At 35.2% G+C, this 27,984-nt stretch overlaps 1 protein-coding gene across 5 annotated transcripts; it reads right to left on the bottom strand.

Annotated features, from left to right (window-relative positions):
• Nucleotides 1–124: 124 nt before the first annotated feature.
• On the bottom strand, nucleotides 125–25,501 carry LOC306859343 (AP-1 complex subunit sigma-2-like). 5 transcript variants are annotated; one of them, XR_013783299.1, is made up of 8 exons: nucleotides 25,407–25,474; nucleotides 23,879–24,057; nucleotides 13,301–13,409; nucleotides 13,069–13,206; nucleotides 9,896–9,926; nucleotides 4,002–4,079; nucleotides 788–1,862; nucleotides 129–294 (listed from the first exon to the last, which is right to left on the bottom strand). XR_013783299.1 is itself a non-coding variant. In XM_079400348.1 (7 exons), exons 2-6 carry the CDS (start codon nucleotides 24,055–24,057, stop codon nucleotides 4,027–4,029), a joined length of 510 nt encoding a protein of 169 aa, XP_079256474.1. In that variant the 5' UTR covers nucleotides 25,407–25,501; the 3' UTR covers nucleotides 127–1,862; nucleotides 4,002–4,026. The 5 variants fall into 5 exon arrangements, 3 of the variants coding, with proteins under 3 accessions (XP_079256474.1, XP_079256475.1, XP_079256473.1); XM_079400348.1 differs by having other exon boundaries at nucleotides 127–1,862; nucleotides 25,407–25,501; XR_013783298.1 differs by lacking the exons at nucleotides 4,002–4,079; nucleotides 9,896–9,926 and having other exon boundaries at nucleotides 125–294.
• Between the last annotated feature and the right edge of the window lie 2,483 nt (nucleotides 25,502–27,984).

The following is a 27,984-nucleotide window of genomic DNA, read 5'->3' as shown; positions in this document are numbered from 1 at the left end:
CTGTTAAAGTTTTTATGCAAAATATAAATTTCTTTGATTTTCATGTAAAATATCACCCGAACAGGTTTCATGAGCTCTACAATTAAATCTAAAGCTATAAACAAGCACACACTTCACTAAATTTCTCACATTTCATGCGTTTATTTCTACATTGTTACAAAATGCACACGAGTTTACATTCATTCAGGATACAGATCAACTAAATCACGACTCATATTCTCAGTGTGATGAGAGTCAAAACATTCATTTTGCATCACTAAACATGAATACATTTTCAAATCAATGATTGAGGGACTCAAACACAACAATTAAAAAAGGTTCAAACATTCACTGATGCTCCTGAAGGAAACACGATGCATTAAGAGCCGGGGGGTGAAAACTTTTTGAATTTGAAGATCAAGGTAAATTGTACTTCATTTGTCTTCCAGGAAACATGCAAGTATCTTCTGTCGCGTCAGAAGGGCAGTACTAAATGGAAAAATATGATATTTCAACAAAATAAGAAAAATTTGGACATCTTCATCCTGTTCAAAAGTTTTCACCCCCCGGCTCTTAATGCATCGTGTTTCCTTCAGGAGCATCAGTGAATGTTTGAACCTTTTTTAATTGTTGTGTTTGAGTCCCTCAATCATCCTCAGCGTAAAAAGGTGGATCTCAAAATCATACAGTCACTGCTGGAAAGGGTTCAAATATGCAAAAGATGCTGGAAAACTGAAGATTCTGCAGGACCTGGAGGATTTTTCTGAAGAACAGTGCTCAGTTGAACTGTTCAGAACAAACAAGGGACTCATGAACAACCATCACAAAACAAAAAAACAGTCGTAGATCATTCAGGTAACCACACACAGTATTAAGAACCAAGGGTTCACAAACTTTTGAATGTGGTTATTTTAATAATTTCAGCTATTTTTTTGTCTTGTGGACTATATGTAAACATCTTTTATGGAAAATATCTTACTCAGGACAGTACTAAATAAAAAATAACATGCATTTTGTATGATCTCTCTTATTTTGGTAAAATTATCCACATTTTCACAGATTCTGCAAGGGGTTCCCAAACTTTTGCATGCCACTGTATATATATGACTATTAAATATGACTTTTTTCACATGTCAGGCACTACAGGGTTAAAAAAAAATTACATTTTAATATTTTATCTAATACAATAACATTCATACATTTCACATGTGATTTAATTGTGTAAATAAGTACTTGGAGGCCACTGTAGATCTGTGTGTAAATTGAAAAACTGCTAATTTGCTATAACTTTCTATTAAAATCAAGAAAGAAACAAACTAAAGTTGCAATGATGTGCACAAACAAAATCAAAATTATTTTCTTTAAACATCTTAAAATACACTTAAAACAAGACTAATTACTTGAGAATCAAACTGCATAAAATTACCTGCTTTCAGACACTCAACGTAAGTGTTTTTCAACCGATTTAGTTGTAAAAGTTAATTTGGAAAACCTAAGGAAGATATGAGTTTTGCTCTGAAACAAAGGCTGAGAGTCTACTTTTATCTTTATAGCCTGGTTCTCTACAGCTTGAATGAATTATTCAGTGTCTTCAAAGTGAAGAACAGATCCGTCCACCAATAAGGTTTGATTTCCTCAAACTACATGATTGAGAGTCGCCTGAGCAAGATACAGGAATAACATTGATTTAGTACAGCACTGTTAAACACACACACACATACACACACACACAGTTGGACAGTGTGCAGGTGAGACAGGGTCCAAGATGCAGCTCTCTGATTGGACGGTGCTGGAGGCAGAGGCGGAGCCTGCAGGCGTGCAGGGGGAGGGGCTCAGCATGCAGCCAATCAGTACACGGGCACGTTAAAGTACTCATGTCGGGGCTGAAGGAGAAACACACAAACACACACTGATAATGGTGCAGGCAAACACACAACTGTGAGATGCAGACGGACAGACGCGTGCAGGACGACATGCAAAACAACAAACCATCGACAGGCCATATCAACTCAACACACAGCAGTTTACATGCACAACCTCGCAGCGATTACTGGTAAAAACAGGTTAAGACAAACTGACACACTTAGGTTTAAGCATTACCACATTTTCATGGTGCATCAATCATTTTATATAATATGAGCATTTTTATTTACATTTTGCATGTTTATTTTTAATTTTACATCAATGCTGATGGAGTTGATGAGATTTATAATATTTATAGCATTTTATTGCACATGTAAATGCACTTAATACACAAGTTGGTCAGACTTTCTACAGTTGACTTCCTGTTTCTATGATACCACTCCCTCCTAAATACACAGTGGGCTCAGATTGGTTAACTGGCCCAGTGTATTGTGATTCATTACCCGCGTATTGTCTGGAAATGTGACACCCCTTACTATTATGGGCAATAGTTGCATGTGCTCCGGTGGAAAAGCAGCGCAACATGGCCCCGCCCCCTTTGTTGCGTGTTCCCGGGGGTGGGGTTTATGTTAATTGCTGGGTTTGTGATGTCACCAACCCAGGAATTAGCTCATTGTAGTCCCTACCAAACAGACTTTTAAAAGACGATATCTCCGTTCCCACTGACCTTTCAGTGTCTTAAAGGGATAGTCCACCCAAAAATGAAAATTTGATTTTTAACTCAAACCATTGCAGTCTGTCAGTAATAAAGGCAGTCAATGGGAGCCACGGCTTTGAGAGGAAAAAAAAAACGATCGTTTCGTGTCTTTAGACCTCAATGCATCATCACGAGCCGCAGGGTTTAATTTGGTTTTGTCTGTGTATGTTTGTTTTTTTTCTCTCAAAGCCGTGAGTCCCATTGACTGCCTTTATATAACTGACAGACTGCAATGGTTTGAGTTAAAAATCTTTGTTTGTATTCTACTGAAGAAACAAAGTCACCTACATCATGGATGCCCTGGGGGTAAGCAGATAAACATCAAATTTTCATTTTTGGGTGAACTATCCCTTTAACTTTACAGATATTGTTTATGCTCAAACAGCAACATTACACACAACTAAAGTTAAAAAAGTTAAATCGCAATCAACCACCCCTGTCATAAGATTAAAATAAATTACAAGAGGTTTATGTAGTGCAAGTACTGTTTTATTGCAATAAAAACTACCATTCAAATCTTTCATTTGAAAGAAAATTATTGTATGCATCAAATATGCATTAAATTGATTTTCAATGCAATACCTCAAATATTAATGAGCAAAACTACCTATAAAGAGAATATTATTTCAAACAAAAAATGAATATGCATGACAAATATATAAATATTTCTACTAAATATGATCACTAACTATAACGTTCAAATATTTGGGGTCATTATGATTTTATTTTTATTTTAAGAAATAGATGCAATATCTATTAAATTGATCAAAAGTGACAGTAAAGACATTTATAATATTACAAAAGATTCATATTTCAAATAAATGCACTTTTTGAACTTTCTATTCATCTGTGAATCCTGAAAAATAAAATGTATCAGTTTCCACAAAATATTGGGCAGCACAACTGTTTTCAACATTGATGATAATCAGAAATGCAGCAAATCAGCAAATTAGAAGGATTTCTGAAGGATTGTGAGACACTGAAGACTGGAGTAATGATGCTGAAAATACAGATTTGATCTCAGAAATAAATTAAATATTAAAATATATTACAACAGAAAATAGTCATTTTAAACCATAAAAATATTTTATAATTTTTTACTGTATTTCTGACCAAACAAATGCAATTCAGACAATTATAAGATACTTTTATGGTGATTTTAGTAAAGTGTCAGTCCTGAAGCAAAACAAGTTGTAAATCTCTCTACATTAACACACAGGATGGGGAACAACAAGATAAACCATAAATTTAGAGCAGGAGGACCACAATGACACACACAAACAGGGCAGAATTACAAACCCGTCACACAAACACTCGTTACAGCTACATTAAACGGACCATCTAGTGGTGTTTCTGCACTAACAACAGAAAAACCATTCTACAGATGGAAGGAATCCCAGACCTGAAGCACGTCGATCTGAACCGGTTTAACTCTGGAAGAGTCCAGAGGACTCGGCCGACATGTTCGGACTCAAAACACCTGCAGGACATTCACAAACACACAGAACGGCAGCGTCATGACACTAGAGTTCACTTTCCAGCAGCTAACTGTGTATGGATCCATCTCCAGATCCATCTCACAGTTGCATCTACAGCGGCTCCCGCAGGTTTCTCATCAAAGACTGATTCAGATCAGCTCCAGCGCCTCCTCTGTGCTCTGTAATTAAGCCCAATCAGCTGACTTTGAGCTCTGAGTCTGTGAGGAATTTCTTCTGCTCTTTCAGGAATGTTCCGGAGTGACTTTCCCGGGTTGAGCTCTCATTAGACTGAGCGAGGGAGTGTGTGCTTTCAATTAAAACCCTCTCAGCAAACAGAGGGAGGCATTTCAGGCGGCAGGGCGTCCGTTTGAAGTTTAAGACCTAAGCTTGAAATCGGTTTCTCCAAAATTAAACTACACAGAGAAAGTAAGGAACGGTAATCGGATTATTAAAATTAAATCATATGAAACCAGTCCGTGTGAAAACCGCAAAAACATGTTGAGGTCATATATTACATGCAAATCAAAAAAAGATTATTTTATTTTTAGGACTATTAATATTCTTTTATTAACTAATGAGAGCGACCCACCTGGGAAAGTAATTCCAGAACATTTCTGAAAGAACAAAAGAAATGCTGTATTAAAAACTATTTATATATGAATAACTATAAAATATAAACATATATATATATATGTTTATATATAATGAAATCATTCTAAAATTATTTTTATATTTAGCTATGCATTTAATATATTTTTGGTTACAATTTACTTGAAGGAGTGTGCATAAGACTGACATGACATGAATATGAAGGTTTTTTATGCATGCTTATGACAACTGTCAGTAAGTGTCATTTGCTCAATTATGTCATTTTTAATGCTAAAATTACATTGTTTGAGATGTCTTTGTTATGGGCTAGGGTTAGGGGTAGGGTTAGGTCAAATAATGTCATCTTTGCATTAAAAATGACATAACTGAGCGAATGACACTTAATTCTCAATTCTCAAATAACTACTATGATGACTTTTGTTCTACCCACTTAAAAGATAGAAGTACTTGCGTTGTCCAATCTATACAGACTGTGTCTGTTCCCCGAATAGCAAGGTCAAAATATAAATTTAATGCAGGGTCTAGAAAAAATCTGATCGTGATTAAACCAGAAAAACGCAAAATAAATGAACAAAAAGTTTTTTAAAGCTTGGGCTCCTAAATATTAGATCACTCGCACCCAAAGCAGTTATTGTAAATGAAATGATCACAGATAATAATTTTGATGTACTCTGCCTGACTGAAACCTGGAAACAATCCAACAATCCAAGTCAAACATATTAAGGTTCTGCAATATATAAAATATATTGTGGAAACTTAAATTCCTGTAGAGCTGCTTTGCAACGATTTGTATCGTAAAAAGCGCTATACAAATAAACTTGAATTGAATTGAATTAATAACAGTTGTCATAAACATGCATAAAACCTTCATATTCATGACATGTCAGTCTTATGCACACCCCTTCAAGTAAAATGTTACCTATTTTATTTTTTCAAATTTCATTAATTTGAATTTATATTACATACTTGTGCTTATATATATATATATATATATATATATAGAGAGAGAGAGAGAGAGAGAGAGAGAGAGCTTTTGAAAGGTTACATGGGATGTACTCAACTGTATAAAAAGTGAATATGATGTGTAAATTCAACAAAAATTTAAACAAGAACATCAGCAAAAGGCAGACAGCGAGGAAGAGAGAGAGAGAGAGAGAGAGAGAGAGATCACATCATAAAACGCAAACCCCTCGCCACATAATGCGATTTATTCTGATGCAGTGGGATATTTATGCAGCACCGAAGCCCCAAAATGAAAAGGAAGGCACTCATGTCTCATCCTCAGCTCACACGCACACACATAATCAGGTCCCTCCCGCTCCTGCGCTGACAGAGCAACACCGCTCACTGCAGGCATGAAATGCAGTTAAAACATCACTAGTCATCCCGTGCTGGTTAGTTCCCATCGAGCATCATGTCAGAGGTCAAAACACACATCAAGAGCGTCTGATTGTGGAGACGGGGTGCGTGTTTTTAATGCAACTCATCTGCATGACATGCATGTATTCACAGAACAAGTTCAGTCATTTACTGAATCTGTCATTGTGATGCAAACCAATAACTGAAGGCTTGACACAAATTACTATTACTGGCCCTTTAAGACTGATGCTGCAACCCAGTTTGCATAGTATGCCAGATTAGGATTCACTTCCAAATCTTTTATTATGAAGCAAAATATGTAGTTTTTAAATATATGGATTAGTACTGAATGGATTACTACTAGTGTACTAATCACTGCAGTACAAACTGTGTACTATTTTACATAATACAATATTCAGTGACAAATTACATTGCATGCTCAATATTTAATTCTTATATAAATAATGCAATTAATTAATAATAATAATTATAATAATTCAATAATGTTCTTCTACACTGGATTTTTATTTATTTATTTACTTATTTATTTCCAGAAAGAACAAAAGAAACTTAAATAAATAAATAAATAAAAGCACAATAAATATTAAACATTATTATATTATTAATATATGATTTAATGATATTATTTATATTATATTTAAGTCATTTGCTGAATATTGATAATTAAATGTAAACCGATAACTTCACCCCCAATGTATTAATCGTATATGCCGAGTTATGATTCACAATTATTCTTTTAAGCAAAACCTGCAGTTATAAATATAGATTAGTTCAGAATGGATTACCAACTAGTTATTGCAAACTCTGAATTATTATTTAATTCATAATAAATATTAATAAATAATTTTTCATAATTACATAACACCGAAAAGAAGTGTAGAAATTATTTTCACTCAAAAAAAAAAAAAAATCGCTAGTAAATTTAGCAATTTTATTTTCTTAATTTTATTTTATTTCATCAATTTTATTTGCATTTTATTTTCTTACTCTTCTTACATGTAGACACAGAGTTGCTCGCTTTGGAAAAACTATTTTGCATGTTAAGACATTATTTTATTTCTTGGTCCCACTTCCAGCGTACTGTACAAACTCAAAAGTATATACTTCCACATACTTTTAGTCTGTGAACTGGGATGCAGCCTAAATCTTGTGACCAGGTCAAGAGTTAAGCAGTTTAAACGTCCCCTCACGTCACCACGTCTCCACCAATCAGAGCGAGCGAGAGCTTCGTCATGCCCAATCAGAATTCAGCTCAAGCAAATCACACCATTTACCAATAGGCTGACAGGGTGGGCGGGACTCCACTCCCTTATAAGATCTCCTCATTGGCCAAACCGCCCCAGTCTTCAGTCTGGCTCTATGGACAGAAACACCAGCCAATCAAACAGCCCGATTCCACAAAATGACCCCAAATTCGTTTCACAGGAGACCAGAATTTCTTGGAATCGGATTAAGATCAACTGAATGAGAATGTGGTTACGGTGACTGAAAAAAAGTCTATAAACCGCACTACATCTCAGACTGAAGGTAAATGTGTGCTTCAGAAAAACACTCCAGTTGCATAAACCGCTTAGACGAAGTATTACAACTCATTTTTTCTTGATCAAAACAACATAAGATGATTTTATCCCAACTGCTAGTTGGTTGGACTAGTTAAGACAAACATAATGGCAACATTTGTGCAACTGGCTGCAGAAAATAAGCATCTCAACACTGAGTGATGAAATAAAATGATTAAATTATATACACACATGCCCTATGGGCATGGAAAATTGTGATTTCCAGGACAATTTATGCACTTTTAACCCTTTTCTGCTAAACCGGTGTGAGTTTATGGGGCCTACACACTACTGATAAATTGTAAATATTATTTAAAAATAGTTTTTTATTTTTATATTTTCAGTTTTAAGTATCTAAAATATTATTTTGTGGTTCATCTTTTAATTTTGTGTTCAAATGTGACTCGCTTTCATGTGAATCTCATGAAAGCGGGTCACATTTCACATTTATTGTAGTAAATCAAATTAGATCTATATTTAATTTGATTTACTAAAATAAAACATGAAAATGTAAAATGCACTAATTACTAATATATGTAAAGTAACAATGTTTTGTTTTACGCAAGTATACGCAAAAATAAATGTGCCACATTATGCGCCTTTGGGAAATAGGTAATATTTTTGATGCAACAGTTCATATATAAATTCACACGTAACATTTGTACATTTTAGAGGGAAAAAAACTGGCTTGAGCGTAAATTCATTGGTCAAAATGCTGTACACAAACACTGATAATAAAGAATAGTAGTTAAAATCACAATAATTAAGTGATTTGACTGGTTTAATGTGTAAAAATATCTGATGATTTTCATTTATTTACTTAATGTATGAACAAAACTGCTGAAACGGAGCAGAAGCTCATTAAAACCCAAAGCAGATTCATTAAAAACATCAAACACAAATCTGACCTCAAATCAGCGGATAAAGGACAAACCCCAGTCGGGACTACGGCAGCCCCCGAGGCTCAAGCCGATTATGGTTTTGTATGTTATTTATGCACATTTGTTTATCTCGTACATAAATTCCTGCAGTTACTCGAACCATGATGACAGTATGAAGATGCATAACTAGTTCAATCGTTTTGCAGTGCTCCGTGTGTAAATGGCACATTTAGGTCATGTCTTGCTGCTAAAGCGTGGACAGCACGTCTTTGTTCTCTCGTTCTTTATCTGCCTGTAATTTGGCCCTCGGGACAAAGTCTGTCAGGATCGCAGTCAGAGATGATAAACCACAGCTCCGGTCCGCTTTCAAAGCTCCACAAACTTGGGTTTAACGATGGTGAATGAATGTTTCTATTTCCTCTAGTCTGTAACTAATGCCTAAATCAACCTGAATTACAAAAACAGCCAATCACATCATTCATTCATCTAAAAACCCTTGTGCTGGGAGAATTTATGATAATATACAGGAACTAAACTGCTTGGCTTCATTAGTAACTAAATGGGTGAATCTCACAAAACGTGTCAAGAACATTCAATCAAAATAAAAAATAAGAATCTGTATTTTACGTAAAAAAAAAAATAAGGAAACAAATAATGTCAATGCAAAAACTAAATCTTAATTAAAAAAATTTATTAAAAATGTCATTCATTTAAAAATTAGAAATACTTATTTTTAAAATATAAGTTTTCTATCTTTTCCATTTTGATTTTGGGGTGGAAAATTAATTTTTTTTTTAAGTATAGCTACATATTTACATAATATTTGTATTTTACTTTTTAAAAAAATGGATTAAGTGGAAATGCATTGTTTAAAATTCAACATATAATACAAGAAAGTAATTAATCACTATTAATCATGTTGTTTTCTCTCAATCAAAATATAAACTATATATTTTATAAAACATTCTTTAATTTTTTCCTTTTGCTTTTGGAGGAAGATTACAGAGAAAAAAATATTTTATTTTGTTTGACTAAAAATCAAGTCTATGTTTTGGGTCATTAAGATTTTACAATGTGATATTATTTTCTTCAAAAAAATTTCTTTATGTAAAATATTATTTCTTGTGTCATTCATTTGGTTTTGTGTTGAAATGTGACCCATTTTCGTGAGATTCACTCAGTCTATAGTTACTACTAACTCTAACCTTTTTATTTGAGAAAAATTCTACATGTCATCAACTTCCTGTTTAGATCAGATTAACTGTGGTGTCCAGAGGACAGATCGGAAGCTAACGACATGTAGAATAAAATCACGTTGCACTGGGATCAGATTAAAGACTAGAGCTACAGGGAGACTGACGACTACGGTCAATAATCCATAAATCATACCTGGAAGCAGACAGATCTGAAAATCTAGATTCTGTAAATCAAAACAATTCAGTTGGGCAAAAGGAAGGAAGGATACAGAAAGCAACAGAGAAAAGAAAGACATCAAATTCAGTGTGAAAATGTATCTACAGCAGCACACCTGAATTAAAGCTGAAGTGCGTCATTTCTCCTCTAGAGGCACCAGGCGGAACTGCAAGCGCAATTTATGTTGCCACGCCGTTGCTATGCAGTCGCTAAGGTCTTGTGTAGTTTTTAGCATGTTCCATGCAGTTGCTAAAGCAGCCTGGATATTTATAATTTTAGCTAGTTACTAGGCTGTAATTAAGAGGTTGCTAGGACATTCTGCTTGCTATCATGTTCTATGCAGTTGCCAGGATGTTCTGGGTAGTTGCTAGGGCATTGCTAGAATGTTCTGTCAATCTGTCATGCCGTTGCTATGAGGCTACCAAGGTGCGCTGAGTGTTTGTGTGTTGCTACAATTCGTTTTGTTATAATATTCCAAATGGTTACCAAGGTGTTGCTATGTGGATGCCAAGGTGTTTGAGTGGTTTTGAGTGTGTTGTTACAGTATGTGGTCATTACAGTGTTCTGAATGGTTGTCAGGGTGTTGCTATGCAGTTCTAAGGCGACTGTTGGAGTTCTGAGAGGTAAATGTGGTGCTTCTGTGCAGTTGTCAAGGTGTTTTGAGTGCGCTGCTACCGTATGTGGTTGTTCTAACGTTCTGGAAGGTTGCCAAGGTGTTGCTATGCAGTTACCAATGTGTTTTAAGTGGTTTTGAGTGTGTTGTTACAGTATGTATTTGTTCTAATATTCTAGAAGGTTACCAAGGTGTTACTATGTGATTATCAAGGTGTTTGGGGCATTTATTAGAATGTTGCTACTAGGGCTGCCCCCTAATAGTTGACTAATCGTTAGTTGACCAAAATTTTATTAGTCGCTTAGTCGGAGAAAAAAATCATAAAAAATCCACAGGCAAAGTCACGCAGTCCGTGACTAACTAACAGATCATAAACGGCTAGTCTACAGTAATAGACATCCAAACGCTCGCCTATCATACATCGACCTCAAATATGGTTTATCATCGGAAATATGTAAGTATTAGCAACTTTACATGGCCGCTCAATCTAATGTTAACCTAGAAAAGTGTGCGCTGTTTAAGTGTCTGTGTGGAGTGTGAAAAGAAGCACGTTTACTGCAGGACAGATGGAGGCACCGGTGCGCTCACTTGCTCTTAAAATACTCCCTCATTTTTTAGTCATACATCTTTCAAATCTGTAAAGACTCTTTATTTGTGTGCACTCACAATACCGCGCTTTTGTAAAATAATGAAAGCAAACGTGATGCGCTTTCTGCCGTCTCAGTTTCTGTGAACTTGAGTGTGAAATTGTGTATATCTTTGCCTTACAGACTTTAAAAATATATCTATAGAGAGTGAAATGTCTACTTTCAAATGAACCAATTCAAATGGAAAACAAATATTCTCCGATTATGTATCCGTATGAAACGTGCACACAGGCACATCATTAGTGCGGAGATGACGAGTCAGTGTCGCCGACTTCATCTCTTAAACCGAAAACAAAAAGCACGAGTTTATCAAATTATTCAAATGTTAATGCAGCCTCCTTACTATTTTTCCCTGACACATTAATAATCATTACTTCTGCCGGTGTGCTGTGGCAAGCTTTATGCGTGTACTTGAGCACTTATTAGGCTATGAAGGCAAGGCTCATTACAATGATTTAAATTGTTTATTAATAAACGTGCGATTAGTCGACTAATGCTTCAAATGAACGACTACAAGTCGACCAGAAAAATCTTTAGCCGAGTGCAGTCCTAGTTGCTACAGTAAGAGGCCGCTATAATGCTCTGAATGGTTGCTAGAGTGTTGCTATGCGGTTCTGAGATGCCTGTTAAAATGTTCTGGGTGGTTCCTATAGTGTTGCCATGCGTTTGCTACAGTATTATGAGTGATTGACAACATGTTTAGAGTATGTTGTTGCTATAATGAATGGTTGCTAGGGTGATGCTATGCAGTTCTGAAGTGATTTTTAGAGTTCACTTAATGGTTACTGTGGCGTTGCTATGTGGTTACCAAGGAGATCAAATAGGTATTTAGTGCATTGCAATAGTATGTGGTTGCTATAATGCAGTGGATGGTTGCAAAATTGTTGCCATGTGGTTGTTTAGAGTGTTTTTAGTGTGCTGCTATGCGGTTGATACAGTGTTCTTGATGGTTGCTAGGGTGTTGCTATGCGGTTCTGAGACAACTGTTAGAGTGCTCTGAGTGGTTGCTGTGTCAATGCTATGTGGTTGCCCAGGTGTTCTGGATGGTTGCCAGACCAGTTGCTAGGGCATGGTTGCCAAGGTGTTCTGGATGGTTGCCATACCGGTTGCTAGGGCATTGCTATGTGGCTGCCAAGGTACCCCAAGTCTTTTTTTTGTGTTGCTACACTGTTCTGGACGGTTGCCAGGATGTTGCTCTGCAGTTCTAAGGCGACTGATAGAGTGCTCTGAGTGGTTCCTATGGTGTTGCTATATGGTTTTTAGGGATCTGGGTGATTGCAAAAGTGTTACTAGGCAGTCATTTAGACTTCAGTTTAGACTTATAGCAACTCTACACATTCAAATGGAATACGAGAAAACACTGTAACTTAAAAAAAAGACACACTTCAGCTTCAATCTGAAATCCCAATGTCAGGACAGATATTGCAGATCTGCACGTCTGTAAGACTCCATGAAGTCGAAGATGAAAAGACTGTGTTTGAAAGCTCAGTTCCTCTACATTGTAACGAACAAAGGAACGTTTTGTTTTGCAAGCGCCAGGCCGGCTGGGTAACACGCACACAAGAGCAATGTGTGTGTGTGTGTGTGTGTGTGTGTGTGTGTGCGCCAATAACCAATGAGTCATTGTGAACCTGCAGCTCCTGAGGGATTTCTACTATTCAATTCAAAGTGAGAGGCCAAAAACACAATGTACGCTAACAGCCCTGTTGCTTTGCTGTGGCGGTAATAAACCTCAGTACTCAAGACAGCAAGAGACTCATTAAACCTGATGTGTTATTATTCTGTAGAAGCTAGATATAAACAAGTCAACTGACTAATTAACTTCAACTATCTTGCTCTGCAAAATGTTTTTGTCCCCGAAATGCTTTAAGGAAGCACAGGTGCCTCACCTCCTGCAGCAGATCTGCCTGCTCGATGGCTTTCAGGACGTTTTTCTTCGACGTCTCCTGAGCCTCGCCTCCAAGCAGGAACTCGTCCAGGATGAAATACGCCTTCTCGAAGTTAAAGATGATATCCAGCTCGCAGACCTGAGTTTGTGAAGATCAATCACTGTTATCTGCAATCGTGTTTGTTTTTGGAGGCAACTAGTAACGTCAGTTTATTTTCTGCCGCATGACTTACGCTGCCGAAGTATTTGTCAAGCAGCTCGACGTAGCGGTGGATGATCTCCAGTGTGATCAGTTCATTATCCTGGTCCTCAATGGCACAGCAGAAATACAGACTTGCGTATCTAAAACATAAACACAACATTTGTTGTAGTGCACTGTCGCTAATTCAAACTGATTTGAATCAGTTACTCTGAGTGGTTACCAAGGTGTTGCAAAGTGACTTCGGAGGCGTTCTGAGTGGTTTTTAGTGTGTTGCTAGAGTATGTGGTTGCTAATATATTCTGGATGGTTACCAAGGTGATGCTATGTGGTTGCCAAGGTGTTTAAGTGTTTTTAGTGTGTTGCTACTGTACATTTTTGTTATAATATTCCGTATGGTTTCCATGGTGTTGCTATGCAGTGGAGTGGTCAAGGTGTTCTGAGTGGTTTTTAGTGTGTTACAGTATGTGGTCGCTAAAACATTCTGGATGGTTACCAAGGTGTTGCTATGCAGTCTCCAAGGTGTTCTGAATGTTTTTTTAGTGTACTTCTACTGTGTGTTTTGTTATAATATTCTGTATGGTTGCCAAGGTGTTGCTATGCAGTTGTCAATGTGTTCTGAGTATTTTTAAATGCGTTGCTACAGTATGCGTTTCTTGTAATATTCTAGATTGTTGTCAAGGTGTTACTATGCGGTTGTCAAGGTGTTCTGAGTGGTTTTTAGTGTGTTGCTACAATATGGGGTTGCTAAAATGTTCTGGATGGTTACTAAGATGCTGCCATGCAGTTTCCGAGGTGTTCTGGTGTATTTCTACAGTGTCTTTGTTACAATATTCCAGATGGTTACCAAAGTGTTACTATGCAGTTGCCAAGATGTTCTGAGTGATTTTACACTTGTTGCTACCGTATGTGTTTTTTATAATATTCTGGGTGGATACCAAGGTGTTTCTATGTGGTTGTCAAGGTTGTCAAGACAATTAGATCAGACATTAGACTAAAACCGGCAAACTGTATACATTTACAAATTAAAATGTATGGTTTAAAAATGGCTTTAACTGCATATACATGAATTAGAAACTCAGTGTGACTTTGAGATATAGATGACTGGGAGAATAGGTATTGCTTGTATAAAGGTATAACAAAAAATGCATTGTACACGTTATTTATGAGAGAAACCATTTCTATGTCAGACCAGGAAAACAGAATGAAATAGCTGTGGAGAATGTCAGAAAAAAAAGACAGCTTTATTGATTATAACAGGAGTGATATTATTTTTGACGGAGTGCAACATGTTTTTCTGCACCTCCTGAGGAAACTGCTCACAGATCGACTTCTAAAGAAAAGTAATGTCACATCTAATGATCAAATTCAAGCAAGCTTTAGATTAAACCAAGCAAACATTTAAGGACTACAATGGTTATTTTCAGGAGAAATTAAGTCATGTGTTAAAAACGTTATTTGACATTTGTGAATTTGTCTACACTTTTCAACCTCTCCATCAAACAGCATTATTATTCTTTCCGCTACCATCAAACCACACACACTGGAGGATTGTGGGATACCACATGTGGACACATCTATACAGGCAGGACAAATGGACAAAATTGACAAAAGTCTTAATTTGTCGATTATCGTCCAATGAATCGTCTAGTTCTGTCTGATAAGTTGTATGTGTGTGTATGTGTGTGTGTGGTTTAATAAAAATAATATATACTCTTTTTCCAGCTGACACTTCATTAATCTTCATTCTCTCAGACGGACCTCTGGCCGGTGAGAGCTGCTGAGCGAGCGTTTTTCTCTGTGATAATGTGCTGCTGTGATCAGCAGACGGGTTGGTCATTCATTTAGTCTTCTGGACAGTCATCTTTCACTGCGTTTGTGTGCGAGACAGACAGAATGAGAATGAATTCAGCAAATACAACTTCTGTCAAATTTGTAATATGAATATGCATGTGTCTGCAAATACGCATATATTATGTATATTAAGTTTATTTGCTACTAGCTACCAGGTGTGCTGCCTACTAACACAAATGGGCACAATAAAAAAAAAATGGGTGACAACTGACAATTGCATGGAATTACCATTATATCCAGTAGATGGCAGCAGTGGATCACTCAATAGCTCAATTGCCATTTCCACTCCCTAGTTTTCAGGGGCCTCCATGTATAAATGCTGCGTACGCACAAAATGTGCATCATTTGTGTGCACCGTACGGATGCTCTTGATTGTACCTACACACTATTTTTCCTGGAGTGAGAAAAGTAATGAAGTTTTCATTTCGATATACACATTTACATTAAATATTCCACTCTCATTAATGGAGATAAGCACTGAAATTACATGAAGTCATTACACAGAAGTTAACCCACAATTATATGATTTTAGACATATTTGTAGTGGATACGCTTGATCCCTTTTCCTGTGGCATGATATGTTGTACTGACAGTGAGGAGTGTTATAATAATTCATATTTAAACTAAACTGCAGAACTCATGTTATGAGAATTTTCTTTTTTTTTAGCAAGAACAATGATTAATGATGCACACTTACTTCTATATTACGGCGGACACTGCTGGATTCGGTGCAATGGTCTATTTTCCGGTTTGAATAGGAACAATGATAATATTATAATAATAATGATAATGCACGGAGGTGTTGATGGCGTGTGAAGGCACCTCCACAACATTATGAAAAATATCAATGTTTTTGAAGGATACAACTTGAAGAAAACTAAGATTTACACGTTTCCTTTTTAAAATACTTTGTCAGTGACGCGCCGAATCAGACAATTGTATTTACACTACAATATAGGCTTATCCATTTCCACTAAAAATAGATCAAAGATGTTCACCTTTTCAGAAAAACTGCATAAATTTAATTTGATTTGAATTGTTTAAAACAACTGAAATACTATTTGGTCAGTGGAAAAGAATGAGGTCAACTATATTCTAAAATAGGCTATTTATCTGAGAACTGTTTTGTTTTTATGGATATTTTGATATATTTATTCTAAAACATACTGGATGATTTTGGCAATAAAAATTAATGTGGCACAAATGGCATTTAGTATCTCATATTTCCTTAATGTCTCTACCTTTAAAACATGGTGTCACGTGGATGGAAATATGCGTGGAAATGATATGCAGATGAGGTTATGCATAGTAAAACCATATATGGTGATTTCCAGGAGGAGTTGGGGTGGAGATGCACGTGCACACAATCTTCCCCTGACTGGGATTTATAAAGTGATTTTTGCACAGGTTCCGGCGTATGCAAAATCTAGCTTTTGTACCTACGTACACTTGTAGGATGAAATCTTCGTAAAGCTTTATACATGAGGCCCCAGGTCTTGATTTTGAATTTATTATAAATGATAACAAATCTTAGTAGTGTACTGTACAGAAGTAGTATAGCAAGTATAATTAGGCTAAATAATAATGCATTAAATATTTTTAGATTTATTTTAAAAACTACATTTTTTAAACATTGCCTTAAAAAGGACACATCAAAAAGAGTGTTTTAACTGTAGAAGCTGCTAAATATATTGAGCTAATACAGGCTTGTTGCTGTGGTAGTTTAGTTACTCTGAGTTTACACTGCATCACTTAATGCACAGCTCTATTTTTGACATCGGTTTGTCAGATAAATCGTTCCGCCCAGTTATCACTGTCAATCATACCAATAGCAATGATTCACTCACGTTAGTTTTTTACTCTCGCCTTTGTCACACTTGAAACAGTATACGTAGACGTTCGGTCCTCTTAGACAAACACAACTTTACTTCAAATTGTCAATGGATTATGTAGAGATTCTACAGAAACAGAGCAATGCTCTTATAGCACAACTGACTGGGCTTACTCACATGAAAACTCCTCATAAATCAATGACTTTCTTATTTATATAAATCTTATTTACATCGTGTGTATACGTTTTGTCTCTCTCTGATTAATCTGCAAGTGTCTAGAACTCTGGAAACTTACGAAAACAAAAAATGAGTTCAGAGGGGATTCTTCTGATTAACCTACAGAAAACACCTCTGACCGGCCAATGCTTTCAACAGAGATGCCTGTGATTGGCTACAATACTCAAGGCTGCAAAAACATGTAAATAAACTTGCGGTTTTGTAATTCGAAACCAGAGCATGCACGCAAAAACACACAGGAGCATTTAAAACTGGTTGACTACAAGCGGGTACAGATATGAATTGGTACTAATGGTACTGTAAAAAGACCCCCCCCCCAAAAAAAAACACTTTCTCATTGGATCTACACAAATCTCATAGGTGACCTATTTTTATCTCAAAAAGGTGAGTTTTCACCAAAAGGTGAGGAGTTTGCATCTATGACTGAATTTCATCAAATAAAATAAAAATATATGTCAATGAACAAGAAAATAAAAATATGCAAATAAGGAATAACAATACATTTTACAATAAAATAAAAAAAATACAAAACTATGCAAATGAAAAAAAATCAGAAAATGCAAATGGAGTGAATGTAATGATTTTAAAAATGCACGACATGAACAAGTACTAAAAAAATTAAAATATGCATTAAAATACTCAAACTGAGTGAATAAAAAACAAAATACAAAAAAAAATACAATTTAATGAATGTATGATTGTTAAAAAAAAAACTGCAAATGGAGTGACTAAAAGTAAATTAAATAAGCCAATGGAGTGAAAACAAAATTAAATACTATAAAAATATATGCAAATAAATTTAACAAGTAATAATACAATAAAAATATTCTAATGGAGTACATGTAACAAAATACAATAAAAAATGAAAATGAAAATAGGATTAATGTAATAAAATGCAAATAAAATCAAATAAAAATATGAAAATGGGGCAAACAAGAAATAAATAATTTGCAAATGGAGTTAACAGTAGTTATTAGGCAAGTGACGAGTGACTAAGATTTGATTCTAACAAAAATATGAAATCACAAACCTCATAAACTAGTGTACATCTAGTGCAACTTTGTTTCCACACAAACTAATATATAAACCTGTACACACTGACTGTCAGAAATTGCATAAACCTACATTTCACTGCTGGTTATACCCTGTATAATTGTGTATGTGACAAATAAAAATCAGCCAGGATAAACCAGCCAGGATGGAACATGTACTTTTGTAATACTGTACAACATCAGAATAAGCACTGACAGACGTTTCATCCAAACAAACACGCTGCTGCTTAGCAATGCTAATGCTCTGTTTGGACAGAGCTGATGGAGACAGACTGTAAGGCTGTTAAGAGAGGGCGGCTGGGGTCAGAGGTCAAATGAGGCGAGCTGTGAGGGAATCAATCTGGAACAGAACCAAAGCCTGAAGAACCAGAGGAACCGCTGTAGACACAAGGTCACGTTCATTATTACAGCCCACAGTCTGTTCATCTGTCTAGACTCTCTTTCTGCCGCAGTTTCAGTTTAGTGTGTTTTACTGGCGTTACAAAGAACTCCATCAGTACTGCTAAAGTGTCTGAAGCCTATATCAAATAGTGTAAAATGGGTCATTTACAAGAAAATTAAAATAAGCAACTAGAGTGAACAGGTAGTAAAATACAATAAAATTAAACTATATTCAAATGGAGTGAATGTCCAAAAAAAAAAAATTAAAAAATGTATGTTTTTTCTTCTGGAGCATTAATGAGCGTTTGAACCTTCTGTAATAGTTGCATATGAGTCCCTCAGTTATCCTCAGTGTGGAAAGATGGATCTCAAAAATCATACAGTCACTGAAGGATTTTTCTGAAGAACAGCAGACAGTTTAACTGTTCAGGACAAACAAGGGACTCATGAACATCTATCACTAAACAACAACAACAGCTGTGGATCGTTCAGGTAACAACACAGTATTAAGAATCAAGGGGATGAAAACTTTTGAACGGGGTCATTTTTATACATTCAACTACTATTTTCTCTTGTGGATTAAATGTAACATCTTTTAAGTGAAAAATCTTATTCAGGTCAATACTAAATAAACAATAACATGCATTTGTATGATCCCTCTTATTTTGGTAAAATTAATTTAGCAGATTCTGCAAACTTTTGACCTCAACTGTAACTTAAAATAAAAATAATAAAAATACAAATGGAAAATAAAAAATAAAATAAATAATACCATGCAAGTGGAGTGCAGAAGTAAAAAATTTATAAAAATATGCAAATAAATGAAAATAAGATCAACTATCCAAAGGGAATGTAATAAATTAAAATGCAATACAAGTATGGAAACTGAGTGAACAAAGCAACAAAAATAAAATTATATTTTATAAATTTATAAAAAATAAATTAAATAAAAATATGAAAATGAAAATTTGTGCATAAAAATATGCAAATGTAGTAAATGTAAATAAAATTAAAAAGAGTAAACAACAAAATACAAAATGACTTAAAATATAAAAGTGCAAAACATTTTTTTTTTTTTAATTAAGAAGGATTGATTAACAAATGCTGAATCATTCCAAAAACTGCATGTGTTTATCCTTATATACAGGGACAATCTCCACTGTAAAATTGATTCATAAAGCAAACCATTTCTTTTTCAACAAAAAAACCTATAAGGTATGTTAAGAAACAGCCTTTGGGTTTGTGTTGATCTGTAGTCTTTATAATTAAATTGTGCAAATGGTGTAAGTGCTGGTGTGTGATTGTGTATTCCTGCGTTCACTCTCTGAATCTGTAGTGTTCACGACTCGACCTCTCATGAAACAAAGAAGAGAACAAAGCGAACGTGAGGACAGACGCCCTTCAGCACACTCCAACAGAAACACAGCAAACGTGTGCCACATACTTTACATTCACTCATCACTCGATACAAATCATAACCGCACACAATCAGCTCACGCTGCTCATTTCAGACGCACCAGAAAACACAATAACATCATACACTGCTAAATCAGTTATGCCAATGTTCAGATTTGTATTCCGCTCGTTCTCAGAAGCTGACACACACACACACACACACACACACACACACACACACACACACACACATACAATAATGTCACAAAACACTAAGGTATTAAAGTTTAGTGTGTGTGTGTGTGTGTGTGTGTGTGTGTGGACCTGCAATACCCAAGAATACTGAATACTGAATGAAAACAAACATAACACTCCAAGTGAAATAGAGCTAAACTCTATTACAAAAAAAAAACAGTACTGGACCATGAAAATGTACTGTGGTTTTTAAATCGAAATACATTTTAATATCTTAATAATATCATGATTATGCATGTTAGTTCAAAGTGCATTAGCAAATAACAGCAGATATTTCAGGCACAGGACAGGACCGGTTATCTGTGCCTGACGTAGACCTCATGGTCGAAACGTTGCAATAAAAGAATTTATAATTTGATTTTTTTGTCCTGCACCTGAGCCCTATTTTGGGTTTGTGGGATGTGCGCAACTTTTTTTCACTTTGGCTAATTGAACTATGGCCTAATCCTGGTTTAGTGCAAGCCCTGTCTGTGAAACCGGGCCTTTAGGTATGAAACAAAGTCTCAGCTTTCAAATTTTGTCATTTTTTCAAACAGTAAATACCATTTTGTGGCTCTTTAATGTGTTGTGGCAGATTGCTGTAGCACCTCAGTTCAAGCAGCACATGAACCAATCATCTTTTCCTCTTTAAGTGAAAAGTGACATGACATACGACCAAGTATGGTGACCCATACTCGGAATTCGTGCTCTGCATTTACACATCCAAAGTGCACACACACACCGTGAACACACACCCGGAGCAGTGGGCAGCCATTTATGCTGCGGCGCCCGGGGAGCAGTTGGGGGTTCGGTGCCTTGCTCAAGGGCACCTCAGTCGTGGTATTGAGGGTGGAGAGCGCTGGACATCCACTTTCATTCGCTGTACATGCAACCTTTTGATTACGAGTCCGACTCTCTAACCATTAGGCCACGACTGCCCTCTTTATTAGTTATGACCAGAAAGAAACATGAATGAACATCAGAAGGTATCTTGTTTCAGCTACGGAACGACGTCAACACACACACACCATTTTTCAAGTTCAAGCCCACCGACGTTAATCTACTCTCCTGTCTGGTTTGCTTGTTGGACAAAAATGGCAGATTCTGTGTTCTGATTGGTTAGATTGCCTGTCAATCAAACTCCTTGCGAAGGGTCAAAACTGATCAATCAGCCCATCTCTACTGGTAATAACCCAGAAAACCCTAGCAACTGCATATCAGCATAATAAAAACTCTCAACATCTTACACTCTTAAATATAAAGGTGCTTCATGATGGCATTCTTTAAAGAACCTTTGACTGAATGGTTCATTGTGGAACCAAAAATGTGACCCTGGAGCACAAAAGCAGTCTTAAGTCGCTGGGGTATATTTGTAGCAATAGCCAAAAATACACTGTATGGCTCAAAATTATCAATTGTTCTTTTATGCCAAAAATCATTAGGATATTAAGTAAAGATCATGTTTCATGAAGATATTTTGTAAATTTCCTACTGTAAATATATCAAAACTTAATTTTTGATTAGTAAAATGCATTGCTAAGAACTTCATTTGAACAACTTTAAAGGAGATTTTCTCAATATTTAGATTTTTTTGCTCCCTCAGATTCCAGATTTTCAAATAGTTGCATCTCAGACAAATATTGTCCGATCATAACAAACCATACATCAATGGAAATATTATTTATTCAGCTTTCCGATAATGTATAAATCTCAATTTCGAAAAATTGACACTTATGACTGGTTTTGTGGTCCAGGGTCACAAAAGGTTCTTCTGTGGTATCGCTTGAAGAGCCTATCAAGCAGCTTTATTTTTAGGAGTGTAGCAACCATTTAGAAATGCTCTGGCAACCATTATAAGCATCCTTAAATGTAGTTTTGCATGCGCAAACATTCACATATCCTATAGGAAACATTCAAATCTACAAGGTTTACTGTTATTCTAGTGATATAGTGAAACATTAGATATATATAAAACAATGCAGTGCCGGTACAGGTTGGGTGTCTGTGGGTCCATTTCACTATGTGTGTGTGTGTGTGTGTGTCTCAGGTCAGTGTGTATGTACCCCCTCCTCCGCTGCCATGGAAACAGCATCATCTCAACACTCCCATCCGAGTGAACGATCACACACTCACATGAGGAGAAACACAAACTACACATGCTGTTCAGTCCTGAAAAACTGCACATCAACTGCAGTCCAGAGACGGAAACACTAATTATCATCCTAATTCCATCATCATTTTGTGCCCATAAACTAGCTCCGAGTATGTGAACATTTTAATAATTTGAGACAATAACAGTATCTAAAACTTTATGAGAAAACACTTTGAACACCATGTAGAGCTTAACACTTTGACACTTTGGGAGTTTTCAGAAGTGTGTATTTTCAGGCTCCCAAAATGCCACTGTTGTGTAAATGAATGGCCAAAACACTTAAAAGCTGAAAACAGTGTCACATCAACATACTATTAACGTTTTTGTTAATATTTTGAATTTGATTTTACTTTTTATATTTTGTTTGCATTTAAATTGTAATAAATGTTTTAACAATTTAGTTTAATTTTAAAAAAATCTGTTTAGTTTTTATTAAGGCTTAGTTTATTTAGCTTTAGTTATTTCAGTACTTTAATTTGTTTAAAGCAATCAAGCAATGATTTTTGAATAATTTTAGTTTACAGTAATAACCCTGTTAATTCATAACTCATCTCTGCATGTTATTCATAAAATCAAGTCCTACATGTGTCTCATTGCATATTAAATTTTACTATGAAATACATCAAATGACAGAAGTAAAATGGGCTGTCAGTGCCATTTCATACTGAAATCATTCCAAAAGCAATCAAGTGACAAGTAGCTCTACTTCAACTGAAGCCCAGCTTTAGCTAATAATTAAAGCCAATCAGCAATGAGGGTTTTCCACAGCATGCATAAATCAGTAGCCATGGTGTTAATTCATTAACCTCTTTCTAAGCACAAAAAAATAGTAATTAAATAAAACAAACAGCATTCCCAACTAAAAAAACACAGGATTTTTTTATAGTCTTACACTATGCACTTCACTGGTTATTACAGTTAAATAAGAGAAAATATGTTTTCCTAAAATAAAATAAATGTTAACATAAATAAATACAATTATTTTATTTCAACAACTTGTTTACTACTTTAAGTTGAAATTCTAAAATAACTAAAAGTGAAGGGAAAAAAAATGCATAAAAACTACATAGACAAATTTAACAAAATCTAATAAAAATGATAATAACAATAAAATTACTGAAGCCTTAACCAAAATAAATGGGAAATATAAAATAAAAACAAATTCAAAATATTAATAAAAAACAACAGTAATACTCATGCGCTGCTAAACTTTTGTGTGGTGTCCAGATTTCTTATTATTTTGCAAGTTTCATTGTGGAACGTCTCAAATTTTTGATCGATATGATCGTCAAGAAAGAAATGGTGGATGTACAGTAACTACGTTTGTCTCAGTGGAAATGAAGTGCCTGTTGAGAGCATTGCTCTGGGATAGACGATAGGCCACTCGATCACCCAAAAACAGGTTAACGATGTGTGTTTTCATCAGTTAGACAGCAAACAAAGCAAAACCTTAAAGCTGCTGCCACTCTACTGACCTTTTATACACGATTTTCAGGTCCCTCCACTCCAGGAAGCTGCACATCTTGGGTTTGCGGGCCAGAACAGTCTGCACCAGCTCCCGCGTGATCTTCTTCTTCTCCTTATCGGACAGAGGAACGTACCATTTCTGCAGACGGAGCTTCCCCTGTCTGCTGAACAACAACATGAACTGCATCTGAGGACGACAGCAAGAGAGAGGGAGGTGAGATGAGACAAGAACAGGAATGGAGATCTGACGCATTCACTCCATGCATAAAGTCCCATGGTAAATTATATATATGTACACATGTGTGTGTGTGTGTATGCATGTATATATAGAATCATGCAAATTAATATCAAATTAATATAGCATCAAATCATGAAACACTCAATGCATCAGGGTCAGGGATATCTATTGTGAAATTAACAACAAAAACATGTAAAAAGGCTATAATTAAAGGAATCTTTAATTATATATTTTTCACATTTGCTATTTTCAATTTAGTATTTATATAATGCCATACATGACATGAAAACCATTAAAAAATGTCTTCACTTGAAATGTAAATATTATATATGCACACTGACATCTATTCTGAAATGTAAAAAAATTAAAAGGGCACATATTTAAAGATATTTGGTTACATTTGACCATTTCATCTAACAATTTAATATTTATAAAATAGCATACAGAAAATTAAAACCATAAAAAAGTTGAAATAACGGAAATAAAATGTTGAAATAGTTTTCATTTAGTTGAAGTACTACAATAACTAAAACCGAGCCTATAGACATATTTAACCAAAAAATTTAAAAATAAGCACAATGACAAAAACGCACATCAAAATTACTAAAACTTTCAAATTAAAATAAAACTGGAAAATATAAAAAACATGATAAACTCTCTCTCGCTCTATATATATATAGAGAGAGAGAGAGATAAAGATGTGTCACATTTTTATGTTTATATAACAGAACAAAATATAATTTTTATGAATAATAAAAGTTATTGTATTATTGATATTTAATTCAATATTTAATATATTTAATTAATAAGATTGTTATCATTATTATCTTCATTATGGATGTTGCAATAATAATAATATACTGTAAAAAAAATGCATGTCATACGGATAATATAATGATAGTGTAGATTATTTTTATATTTAGTTACATATATCATATCATTATTATTTTCATATCATACATATATCATCATTATTATTATTATCATCATCATCACTATTATACTTTAAAAATGCATGTCATAAGGATAACATAATGATATTACAATAAATTTGTTGAATTTAAACGCCTGTTCATTTGCACAGGGCTGGGTTTTACTGATACAAATATTAGCATCATAAATTAATTCAAAGACCAAATGCACAAAACTTACAGCAGATTTGATTGCAATAGGGTTAATTAACGCATTTGCTTCAACTAATAAGCACGCACGCTGCTGTTTACACGTCTAGTCACGCGAGGCGTTCACAACCTTTAACCTTTTTCGGAAAATAAATGCTGAAACGACACACGACGTACCTTTATGTTATTTAAGTTCTGGATTCACAGTGATTCGCGTCTGTCTCAGCTCCAGTCTTGTGTACAGTAGATGCTAAGCAGCGTCAGCTGACGACTCTTCACTCATTGGACGGAGGGTTCGCTCGGGGAGTTTTCATTGGTGGAAACAAGACCGTTATTCCCGCCCACTCCGGAGCGCAGGTAATTGATTGGAGGATGCTTGCGCCAGTCACCGCTAGAGTCACACCCCCTGTCAGTGATGTTAAAGGTGGTCAGGATTTTAATAGACATCAGAGGATCACGTACAAAGTCAAATTTGGAAGAAATATTGAATTGCTTTGCGACAAACAACCCCCTATTCACATAATTAGTATTTTATTGGCAACAGTTGTGAGAGTTAATGCACAAACAAAAAATGCACAATAATTTTGGATGCTATGTTTTTGAAGCTCAGATTAAATATCTTAAAATTCACATCATTAATGATGCAGTGGATCCAAACTGGACAGTTAGGAAATAACTACATAATGGTACTTCTTAATATGCTGATTTTATATAAAACTGTATAGGCTATATTTTATTCTTTCATTTTATTATTGCGTTTTGTGTTTGCATGAAGCTTCTTGGCAATAAAGCCCTTTCTAAAAGGTCTGGTCGGGGCAAGTTGTCACGTGCGTTTCAGATGTTAGAAACGCTTACAATTTATTAATTACAATATCTGTTGGACAATTACTTGAGCGTAAACAAGACGCTTCCTTAAAATCCTTGATAATAATTTAAAACAATACTTGATAATATCAAGTTTACTGATGTTACAGCGCCACCTAGTGACAAACGTCTATATGGACCCTTCTCACGGATTGTGGCCGCTTAATTAGCATCACATATAAGTTTGCACTTTTATATTAATAACAAAAATTTACATGCACAAATATATTTGGCCTACCCTGGTATTAAACTACAAAAATACTAGTAAACACTACCGGGATGGAGTATATAACAGCTTCTGAGGGAGTTATTGGTTATTTGTTTTCACTCTGACCACAAACTCCATCTAAATTATCCTGTTATTTTGGATGGAAAGCAAAGTTGACATTTGTTATGGTCTCCCAGCAAGTGAAAAATTATAAATGTTAAAATAGGGTAAGCTGTCTACATTTTAAAATAATAATAATAACAATAATATTAATATATATATATAGGGGGTGTGACTCTAGCTCGGTTTTGTGCTCAGTGACCCATTTTTGTGTTGTTTTTGAGGTTTGTGTTTGGATTATTGTCTGGTTGGAAGATCCAAACATGGCCCATTATAAGATTTCTAACAGAGTCAGTCACTTATTGATTTTTTTATCTGTTGGTATTTGATAGAATCCATGATGCCATGTTTCTAAACAAGATGTGCAGGACCTCCAGCAGAAATATAGGCCCACAACATTAAAAATACAGCAGTACATTTCATTGTACACATGGGGTACTTTTTATCCCTGTGTTCACCAAACCCATCTTGAGTGTTTGCTGCTAAAAAGCACATTTTTTAGTTTCATCTGACCATAGAAGCCAGTCCCATTTGAAGTTCCAGTCCTGTCTGATAACTGAATATGCTGGAGATTGTTTGTGGACGAGCTAGGATAATTTTTCTTGAAACCCTCCCAAACAACACGTTCTTTGGGGTTCTATATAGAACCCTAGGGTTCTTTACTCAACTCCAAAGAACCCTTTATGCCAAAAAGGTTCTATATTAGGAGAAAGAACACTTTTTGTAACAAAAGGGTTCTTTGAGCTGAACCATGCTTTTCATGTGTGTTTAAACATTAGGCTATTTTTAAATTATATTTGTACTTTTATTTAAATTTTACTTTGACACACTTTTTACATCTGCACTGAATTAACCTATTATTATACCAACAAACTGATCGGGTAGAAATAGGGCTAATGCGTAACGTTATAGGACAAGATGAAACAAAGTCAGACTGCCTATAAACATCAATCAACACCAAGAAGAACAAAGAGAGAAGCAGCTGATGGACATGTTTCCATTTGTTCTGTGGATAACTGTGAGTATTTGGTGTTTGCATGTATAGTAAAATATAATTATTTGTTGTGCTGAAGTATAATATTCTAAACAGGCTGTATTTGGTTGTTGTAGATGTTCATCTAACTCAGAGAGCACTTTATCATCAGTTTATCAGAGTACTGATGAGTGGAAGTCAGAGGAAACATGACCATCCTGCTGCAAAACAATAACACAAACATTATTTATTTTTCCTCACAGTACCAACTGAAACTCATCAATCAGCTGATCTGAAGTTACTGATATCTCTTTGTTCTTATATTTTCCACCTTTTATCATGCAGGTTCTTATGATTGATTGATAAATAAATACATATTTTGCACTATTTAGCCCTTCCCAGTGCTGAAATTGTCGTGGGTCCTTTGTTTTTATTGTTTAAAAGCTTATCTGAATGTAAAATTAATATTTAATGCTTATAAATTTAAAAACAATACTATAGTTTGTCTTTTAGCTCCCTTTTCAGAAACACGTGGTTCACCATCTTTCATGGGTTACAGAATTGGGGAAAGTTGCAGCATACAAAAAAAA

The sequence above is a fragment of the Barbus barbus genome (genome assembly GCF_936440315.1).
Source record: "Barbus barbus genome assembly, chromosome: 40".
In the NCBI taxonomy this organism is placed as follows: domain Eukaryota; kingdom Metazoa; phylum Chordata; class Actinopteri; order Cypriniformes; family Cyprinidae; genus Barbus; species Barbus barbus.
This window is presented reverse-complemented; position numbering and strand designations above follow the sequence as displayed.